The sequence below is a fragment of the Wyeomyia smithii genome, chromosome 1 (genome assembly GCF_029784165.1).
Source record: "Wyeomyia smithii strain HCP4-BCI-WySm-NY-G18 chromosome 1, ASM2978416v1, whole genome shotgun sequence".
NCBI lineage: Eukaryota > Metazoa > Arthropoda > Insecta > Diptera > Culicidae > Wyeomyia > Wyeomyia smithii.
Window position 1 is genome coordinate 65812153 of NC_073694.1, and position 10933 is coordinate 65823085.

General features: G+C 38.9%; 1 protein-coding gene across 1 annotated transcript; it reads right to left on the bottom strand.

Annotated features, from left to right (window-relative positions):
• Nucleotides 1-2353: 2353 nt before the first annotated feature.
• Nucleotides 2354-6429, bottom strand: LOC129717930 (uncharacterized protein YdcI). The gene is made up of 5 exons (XM_055668220.1): nt 6028-6429; nt 4929-5969; nt 4485-4873; nt 3395-3877; nt 2354-3330 (listed from the first exon to the last, which is right to left on the bottom strand). The coding sequence occupies exons 1-5, from the start codon at nt 6225-6227 to the stop codon at nt 2465-2467; spliced, it is 2979 nt and encodes a 992-aa protein (XP_055524195.1). The 5' UTR covers nt 6228-6429; the 3' UTR covers nt 2354-2464.
• Between the last annotated feature and the right edge of the window lie 4504 nt (nt 6430-10933).

A 10933-nucleotide genomic window follows, 5' to 3' on the forward strand; every position in this document is an offset into this window, starting at 1 on the left:
TCAGATGAGATCAATTGGTCGATTTGGGCAACTTACATACTGAAAAAACCAGAGCATCAACAGCAGACATATATTGCCAAAGGTATACCGGAAAGTATTGTTCGTCTTTTCCGCTCAGTTCCAATTCACTCGGAAACAATTATACACGGTGCTCAGAAAGATCTTAAGGTTGCTCAAAATGTGTTAGTTTTTTGGAAACGAAGTGAAGATGCTGAGAGATAGTTATACTACTGTGTCTGCAGGCATGAACATGTCTAATACCCGTATCACTGCGTTGTAAAATAAACTTAAAGAGTATGACGCCATGCTAAAACCTATGGCAAGTACTATCACTCCAGTCGAAACGTCGTTCTCATTAGCACTCGCTGAAAAAGTGACAGATTTAGCCGATATTGATCACGAACAATACAAATATAATCATCTGTGCCTGTTGCATTATAATAAACAGTTACTCTTTTTTGTTCCCTAAACTTGAGAACCTTACAACTATCTGCAACTCTTTAAAAAAGTTATGCTAATGCTTTTTTAATAATATTATGCAAAAAAATATCATCGTCTAAATAACACCGCGAAATTAAAAAAACGAACTTTTTGCTAACCATCAGAACGATTTCCTCCAGTCATTACGAATTTGGCAACTGCGGTTGTCTTTTGCGGTTGTCATTTGCGGATCTACTATCGCCGACCGATTCTAATTTTTTACCGCCCAGGCAATAATTTGTAGAAGAAGAATTACTCTTTCAGACTAGCAATACTCAGAGAGAGAGAGAGAGATAGATATTTTTGACGTCTGTGAATAAATGGCAGAATGTCTAAATAGCAATGAAATAGACAATAAAAGTTATAAGTGATTTAGAGTTTAGTTTTGTCAGAAATGAATGACTTTTAAAGCACCAATTTCACCGACGACAAAATAAAACCCATTTTCGTTTGTTTGAAAAAAAAACAAAAAAACGCTGCATACTTGAACGAGTTTGATATATTAAAGACTGGAACGCGCAAAAATTGGTCGACTTCAAATTGGTGTATTTCTGTTAAAAATGCATTTAAAAAAACATGAAATGTTGCATTTGGAAGTTGAGTGTGTATACAATGGTTGCTAAAATGAGTTTTCACCGGTTGCTCTCCAGTTTACAAAATGGCGTCCAAGCATGAGGAACAGTGTGTCAAAATTTGGATTTGGCGAACCAAAATAATAAACGAACATTTTTCCTCCAAACATGTGAGTTGAACTACCAAAATAAAAATAGGAAGATTTTTGTATTTCGAATTTTGACTGAAACGATTTTTTTGTCGACCAATTTTGCGCGTTTCAGTCTTCATTCCCGCAAAATGTGTTCACCTTATTTTCCAAATTGACTGAAAAACACGCAGAGTTGAAACACACCTTATGTGGATAAAAAAAAGTCACGCTTCAAAAATCTGTCATATGTGACAAATGAATTTCCGGCGTTATGAGTTGTTCCAATTCCGGACTATTTCGTGATTCGGGCGAAACTAGATAGAACGATTCGCCCTTGTCACGAAGCGGAATCGTTCTTATGTAGTTTCGGGCAATTGTTTTTCGGACATACATTTTGGTACCGTTCGTGTAAATGACACAGAAAAAAAAATTGCACAGTAAAAAATCAACACGTTGAAGTCACGAGATTTGCTCTAATCATTGGCGATTCAAAGACATGCTCGGAAACAAATAAATTGATACAAATTACAAAGTAACAATTAAAATATAATAAAATCTAAAAACTATGAAAAGGAATAAGAAGGCATATGATAACGACAATATATTTTAGATCACGAGAAAACGGCGATTTGTTAATGGCTTGGTTTAATTGATCGAACGATGAACGGGCATGAGTGATGTCCGAAAATCGCAAATCGTTCCTTATCGATAAATTCAACTAGGTACTTGTTTTGGTACAGTCGATTACTAGAAATGAATTATTCGATTAATAATCTTGCTAATAGATTCGCTGAATTTAACCTTTTTTTTTGCAGATACTCCTTTCTGCAGTCAGCCCAAAATCCAAATAATATTTAGTAACTCTGAACAACTTTTATCAAAGTGCAGATATGTATCTCGCAATACATAATTGTCCAAATTTCATATGTCTTTTGATACAAGAAACGAAATTTTCAACCTAATTTTTCCAATTTTTCAATTAATTTTCAAAATGTATCAAAACCGAAAAAAGTGACGAATACAAGGATTTGATGACAATGATGGTATGGTATTAATCTTAGATAGTTTGGAGCACACGACTCATCAAAACAAAACAAAAATAATCAGCTTGCAAACTTTGTCCTTATTTTAGCATAGAAAGTCGAAGAATAGAGTGATCAACTGCAGAAGTATACATTACAATTCATGTATAACAAGTCCAATGTAACTAAAACTAGTGTAGCACACAAATTCAAATCAACCCCGACAGGTAGCGATCCATACCTTATACAGGGTAAAGTCTTACAAAATCTGTTCCAGCTTGAGTCCTAGTCGTCCCTTGGCAATGTCAATAGAAATCACGGTCACTTCCACTCTGTCTCCGATGTTAACACGCTTCCCGTTCATTTTAGTGCGATGAATCAATCCGTTGTTTTCGACTCCGATATCGACGAACGCTCCAAAATCAGTCACATTATTGACCGCCCCGGTCAACACGGTTCCCTCCGTCAGATCAGCCATTGATGTGAGACCTTTTTTGAACATTGGTGGCTTGTTAACATCAGCTCGATAATCGCGCAACAAATCCCGCTGCAAAGCGGTCAGCACGCATTCGATCCGCTCGATAGGCTGATTAAACATGTTTGTCAGCGCGTCTTTTGGCGTTCGATAAGCGAAGTCGCGAATTCCCAAAATAAAATCAGCACGCCCAATCTCCTTATTTGACAGTCCAGCCCTACTAATGATACTTTCTGCAAGTTCGTAACTCTCGGGATGAACCCAGGTGGAATCTAGCAAATTATACTCCCGTATGCCGGCAGTCAACGGCTCGATCCGAATAAAACCAGCACATTGAGTAAAAGTTTTGTCACCAATGAATTTCACTTTGAGCAACTGCTCGCGACTGCGGAATGGCCCGTGTCGCGTTCGATGGCTTACAATATGCTCGGCTCGTTTTGAAGTCAAACCCGCTACGTGACTTAGCAAAGTGACTGACGCTGTGTTGATGTCTACACCAACAAACGATACACATTCCATCACCACCTCATCGAGCGTTTCAGAGAGGGTTTTCTCGTTGAGATCATGCTGATACATACCTACCCCCAGATGACGTGGTTCGATTTTTACGTACTCACAAAGCGGATCTTGCAAACGTCGTGCAATGGAAACTGTACAATTGAGAGATAAGTAAATTTTAAATTACTGTAGATTTTATCGGTGAAAATGTTTTACCTGCACTGATAAGGTTCACATCCATTTTGGGAAATTCTTTTTTCGCAACTTCACTGCAGGAGTAGATCGAAGCTCCCTGCTCGGGAACAATACAATAGCGAATCCATCTTTTGTCCAAAATTCCCTCTTCTAACATATACGACAGCATTGATTCGGTCTCCCGGCATGCTGTCCCATTGCCGAGGGCAATCAAGTTACAATTGTGCTTGAGCATTATTTTTGCAATAATTCCGGGTGCCACCTTGGAGCGTTCTCCTCCGACGTGCGGATAGACGGTGGTGGAATCCAACAGCTCTCCACACTCGGAAATGAGCGCCAATTTGCAGCCGTTGCTGAAACCTGGGTCGATGCCGAGGATCTTTTCACCTTTGACCGGTCCGGTCAGTAGCAACTGTTTGAGATTGTTAGCGAAGACTTCGACCGACGCTTTCTCGGCTCGCTTTGTCAGCTCGGAGCGAACGCTCCGCGTCATCAACGGAATCACTGTGAAAGAGGAGTTTATTTTATTGATCACATGTAATTGATGTAATTGATCACATGTCTGCTACTAACAAAGCGATTGGATACTAAGTTTGCACACAGCTACCTATCGAACTCCACAAGGAACAATTTAGAACCTGAGTCATCCTAAAAAGCTCAAATAACTATCAATTACGAAATTCTGTTTAAAAAAAAAATCGATTCTATCTAACGAACATCATTGAAGTTGAAATCAACTCTCAGTAAAAATAGAACATCTGCAGCGAAGCTCGTTACGTTAATACTCGGTATAATAGGTAAAATATTTCGTTGTTGTACTCGGGAATGTAAACGTTTTGTATATTCTTATAAAATAATTTATAACGAAGCGGCCCAGGAAACAGTCAAACCATAAGCTTCAAAGCGAGAGCAAAATAACTGCCTACAATCAGACAACCCGGCTGACAAGAAATTGAATGTATCACGTGTGAAAAAAAAACAGAAGAATCGAACCAAAACTGGAGGACTGTGACCAGGACGAAGTATAGAAAACAATTCTGTACAAACGATATTCGGATTAATGACCTCTGAATAATTATCATACTAATAGCAAGTACAGTAAACTTCTTACGTTTCTTCGAGAAAGCTTCATCAAACGATGCCTCAAACAGCTCCGTCCGCTTTCGGGACGTAACACCGTCTTGTAGGTACTCTCGCTTTAGGAACCAATACAAATCTCCTTTGACCTGATCCTTGAACTGGAGTTTAATGCTGAGCACCTTTTGATTTTCACCCCGGTTTAGGGCCATTATCTGATGCGGCCGAAGATATTTGGTGGCACAGCTGAAGCTGAAGTAGTGTTCGTACTTAAACTCGTCGACCTTCTTCGGAATTCGCTTGAGGGCAGCAACTCCACCCGAAGCGCCTGGAGCTGCCCCGTTGTTGTTTGCTTCCGACTTGTCTCGCCCGGGGCGCGATTTCACCTGACTCGAACTGAGCATGATGTCGTATTTTGTGATGCTGAAATGAAATCAAAACATTTTTCCATATCCGCAAAAAAATCTTCCTTACTCACATCCTCCGGATTTCCTCCAGCACGGCAGTATTCTTGCTAAAATTGTACGCCATCAGATGCTTGATGCCTTCTTCGACTTTTTCAACTGTTTCCAGACCTTCGATGTCCGGTTTAACTAATTCGGGAATATTGATTTCCGGCAGGCTTCCGATTAGAATACCTTCAGCGTAACTTTCTAAACCTAAGGCCTTTGCTCGGTCTGCCAAGGAACCCTTATTGGCCGGCTTAAAGGGCGCATACATATGATCCAGTTCATCGATACTTTTCGCCGACATTAAATCTAGTTTAATATCTTCCGTGAGCTTTTCTTCTTTCTCGAGATTCTTGATAATGCTATCCGCTTTGACTTTGATCGAGAGTATTTGATTGTACGCAAGTTTAACGTCTCGTAGGTCATCCGGTGTCATGTCGCCTATCAATTCTCTTCGATACCGATAAATGAATGGAATGGTGTTTTCCTCTTCGAACAAACGAATTATATTACGAGCCGTATGACGATCAATGTTTTGCATTTCTGCTAGCAGATCATGATCCTCCCACTGATCTCGTACCGTCATGCTAATGCGCTTTTTGTATTTTGGTCGGGAATTCTGCTCCACAGGCGTTGGCTTAGGAGCCGGAGAATCCAATTCTACTATCGACACATTTTCCATATCATTTTGTGGTGGTTCTTCTTTTACTTCAACTTCAACTACAGACTGATCTGTATCTTCTACTACTGTTTCTGCTGCGGCTGTTAGTTCGGCAGTTTTTTTACGTCCACCTCGTTTAGTTCCAGTGGCTTTCAGTGTTTTTGGTTCCTTTGTAACCTTCGGAGCTTTTGGGGCTTTCGGCACTTTTGGTGCTTTGGGTTCCTTCGGTACCTTTGGTGCTTTTGGCACTTTGGGTTCTTTCGGTACTTTTTTCGCTGTCAATTTTGGTTCCTTTGGAGATTTTACTTTTCGTGGTTTCCTCGGAGCTTTCGGTTTGGGTTCCGTTTTCGGTTTCTTTGCGGGACTCTCGGTTCCTTTAGCAGAAATTCTCCGCTTCGCGGGTGCTTTTCTATAATTTGTAACATACATTTAGTTGTGTCGAATTAAACAAAAAAAAAAATACTTACAACTCCTTCACTTTGAATTCGTCAAAATCGGAATCCTCCTCGGACCCATTGGTGGAACGCTTGATGGCACGTTTTACCTTAGGCTTTGCATCTGGACTGGAGAAGATACCCTCCGGGTCGCTGGCATCTTGTTCGGATTCTGTATCGGAATCGATCACTATGGGGGCTTTAGTAGCCGCACGGCGAGCTCTCGTAGCCATTACGCACCGGATTAGGGTACCTTGGAATCGCAACTACCGCAATTGATTAATGAAGCTCCCTTTACCTGTGCGTCAAATATCCAGCGAGGAAAAAAAAGAGATTGCACTCAATTTTCCTAACAGCGCGGCCCTCACAGAAAGGCGGTTTACTTTTTGCACTATTTTTTCGTCGGGCCGTTCGGCATTTGCAAATTTTGACACTTCTGTGTATTACCCAACCGAAAGCTTTACCCACAACAAATTTGAAATATTTCATACCGGTGGGTAGAAAAATATGAAAAAATATATTCTAACGAGGGGCAAGACAGTTTTTCTATTGAGTTTTTCAATGTAAATACATCGACGAGTTTAGTTTTGCCTACCAAGCTTTAAACTGAAATCAATTGCGGATTTCTTTATTCCACCAGCTCACCTCGTTTTGACCTGTAAGCCACTCTTTTCGCTCGATTTTGACCCAGTATTGACCTGGCGTGCTGCCCGAAGCGCACTGTAAAATTTGTCAGCTTCAACCCACTACCGCACGTGCTTAGTTCGTAAAAAAATTATCTGGCATTACTTTCTTACTCGCATCGTAAATCGCGATGTTGTTTTTTTATTCTTCGGCAGATTTGCCCTGTCGCAGTGGAATAAGGAATGTCGCTATAAGGCAATTCGGGTTATTCGCGTTGAAAGAGATTTCGAAGGCTGTTCGCACCTACGTGAACTCTCATATGCAATTGTCAAAATGAGCGTGATGACAAAAGCAAAAATATTTCCTTCCTTGTCTTTCGCATGCAAAAATCAACCAAATATCAGCAACACCGTCAACGCGAATGGGTGGGGTGACGTTTCATTGCCTGTACGTTCGTTATTGTTGTTGTTTTTCAAGTTGCAAAATCAAAACACAACCGAACACTAGATCACAGACAGACGTCCAAGCAAGAACAACATTGATCAAAATTTCTGTGTAAATTTTCAAAGTAAATTGCGTTATAAATCACTTGTACACTAGCGCCGCCTGGTGACCTTATCGCTACAATACATTTTTTCGCTGGTGTACGAGGCTGGCGGTACTGGTAGCGCTATCTGGTTACGGATTGCTACTACAAAAAACTTTACACAAGTTTGGAACTCAGCTTGGACGTCTGTCTGCGACTAGATCTTTTAGTGTCGGAAAATAAATCTAAAGTGGTATTCTATTGTTGCGTAAAAGATTGCCCCACGCAATACTAGAGCAACCGATCGGAAAACTTTTGTTTTTCACGCTTTTCGATCCGCATTGCATCCAAGTTGCGACCGTTCGTACAAACCTGAAGCTGTCAAAAGTTGAAAACAAACTGAAATCAGCTGATTGCAACTCTCTCGTGGATTGTCTTATAAATTTACCGAGCTATTGACATCCCTAGACCTAGTTACAGTGAATGAAAATGAACTCATGTCCTGGGCTCAAATCCATTTGTGCCCGCTGTCAGATGTCAGATAGAGATAGTGACGGTGTTACGTTTACACATACGTTGAGATGTTAGCATTTGAAACATGACGCGATGCCATAAGGCTGAAATTTACTCTTAATCAAGTTCTACACGCTCGTTCAATTTCACTCTGAATTAAATGTCAAAATGTCAAAAAATGAGTAACAATAAATGGCGAAAGTAAGTAACTATTACTCACTTTCTGTATTTTCCTCTTTTACTCTTTTTTGAGTAACCATTCTTTTCATTATTTGATCCGCATGTTTCAAGTGATTCAAACACTGATTCTGAGTTTGTTTGTTCATATCCAAATCAAGATTGTTAAGTGAAAAGCAGAAAAACTAACTAACAAGAACTATAATGGAGGAAGTGGCGGCTAAAGTGGACGCCAAGACGTATGAAAAAATGAAAGATAAGATGTTTCAATGAAAACTTCAGAAAAGTAATCATGAACCAGTATCAAAGGATTCCGTTATCATCTTTCTGCATGTGGGATATTAGTATGCTCCATAAAATGACAGTGCACGGACTGCGTATAGGAAGGCCGATAGGATCATCATTTTTATATTTCCGATGAAAATTCGGCATCACCATTGGGGTATATCTAGTAAGTATTGGGTCCATATTTGAAAATCATGATCGTCTAGTCGTTCCATTTATTTATGACATGTTCTTGCAGCCAAACAACGACAAATATTATAATCTCGATAGGAAAATCAATCGCTAATATTTGAATGCATATTCGTATGTTGTTTCCAAATTTTGATTTCCGAAGTTCTAATTCTTGTCTTCTGCGTAGAAACGTCAAATTAACGAAACTGAGTAACAGTTACTCAGTTTGGCTAATTCATGCTGTATTTGAAATGAGTAAGTAGTACTCAGTTTCTAACGTTTATTCATGCTACGCAAAAGTGAGTAATTGCAAAGTAGACCCACGTTTCAACGAAATTGAGTCAAAATATACTCATTAAGAGTCAGAATGGCGGAATTTGTATGGATATTTCATCACGATTCGGTTTATTCGCGTTGAAAAAGATTGTAAAGGCTGTTCGCACTTATGTGAACTCTCATATGTAATTGTCTAAATGTGCGTGATGACAAAAGCAAAAATATTTTCTTCCTTCTTTTTCGCACGCAAAAACCGAACAAATATCAGCAACACCATCAACGCGAATTGCTAGATCAATCTAGAAACGCAATTCAAAAAATCAAGGAACTAAAAGAACAAAAACTCCTAGACAAAAATAAATCCCGCCCACAATAGAACCACAGATAACAGACATCCAAGCTAATTTAGCTTCATGTACAACGGTTTTTAGCGAAGCGCAACAGGCAGTATTGTGGCGCTAAGAACACTCATAGCGAATTTCTTTATTCCACGGGGTTAGTGCCAACTTTCGGGTGCAATAAAAAAACGATTTCGATCTACGGTCTAAAGCCTTGCGTTGGTGTGCATGAGACTAGAGACTGTGTTATAAAGAGATACGCAAAGAAAAAAGCAGTAAATATGGCAACCCTTAACTAATATTTTATTCCAAACAATACAGTGCCTTTTCGCTTTTATCAACAGTCGTTTTTATCACTACTCGCCAAATTTACGCTCGATTTTCTCACGGTTTTTTTTCGTTTTTATCACGCTTTAAAAAAAAAAGTTTAAATCAAGAATAATGCACTTCCAGTAGTAGAAAATGCATTCGAAACATCATTTTCACTTGTGCCTTGTGTCCTTGCATGTGTATAGTTTCATGAACTCAATTTATTTGATCAATTTTCCGAGGCAACCAAGTGTCACATCTGTTACAAATAATTTGTGTCATAATTTTGAGAAAAATGAACCGTCAAATATGTATTTCATTGACTTCGAAGCAAAAATTACGTTTTATTCGAGCAGTTGAGATAAAAATCTGTTAACAACTCAAATAAACCTACAGTTTGGTCCTCATAGGGCGTGGATTTAAAAATTATAAAATCTAGCGGTTCCACAATTTTACATAAACAAGCATTAAATTCTACTAGCTATGCTAAAGAATGGGCAGTACAAATCATATTGGTATTGCATGTATGATAGGCGGGAGAAAGTACGCGAAAATGCAATGGAGAAAAACATCATAAACCAACCTTTTCTTGTTTATTCATTTGTATCTTGAACTTATATCCCCTTCAACCATGAAAGTGCATCATTTTACTCAAAATATCATAAATTTCAATTGAATTCAACACACAAAATTAAATTTTTATCATTTCGCTAAATTCACGTTTGCGCCAAATTCACGGTAATTTTTTTTTTGACCGTGATAAAATCGAAAAAGCACTGTACTGGCAACCACGTTTAATTTCGCGTGACTTTTCATACGTACTAGAGAGTGTAATGAAATTCCGAAACTTTGTAAGGATATATTACTGAGTTTCAAAGCTTGTTCATGTATTTTTTTAATTTTCAATGCATCACTACATAAGCATAACGAACACATTTTCTGTCCATACCATATTTGCACGTGGTTCACAACATTTATACTGATTACAACACACATTCTGTACGAAAAGTAACACGCCTGAGTTTGTTTACTTTGCACACTTGAAGCCTCGATTTGACGGTTCACTTTGAGTTTTCGACCTCACTCTTCTGTTTATAGCATCATCTGTACGTGAGACCATGTGCGATGTAAACATAATGCTGTCAAAATACTTTTTCCGTATAGCCGTTTGAAATTCATTAATTTACTGCACAGAGCGACGAATCACATTTTTCTTTTGTTTTCAGTATCACCCGCGTGTTTTGACCGTTTTGACAGATACGATGTAATAGTATTGGTGGAACCCACTCGCAAAACTGACAAAAGTTACAGTTTACAGTGCGAACCTGTCTGTTTTGCAGGCGCTTTCAAGTCAAGTCTGGGTCAAGTTCGAGCGGGGGGTTTGACAGCAGTTCGGACGACTCCAGGTCGAAACGAAGTGAGCTGGTGGAATAAAGAAATTCGCTATTAGTAGTCAACGATTTGATAACATCAATAATTTTCCAGCTCTCATCGATATCATCGCAATAAGAAGGGTTGCCGTTTTTAATGTAGAAATTTGGAGTATTTTTTCCACCTAATTGATAGTTAATCTCACGGACATCACCCTTTTGAAGGTGACACGTGTGAAAATTTTCCTGACATCCATCACCCCCTAATATTTATGAGATTCTCATGCATTTTTTTAACGTAAAAAATGTATTATTCAAAGGGTCAAAGCAATATTTTTTTTCATAGTAGA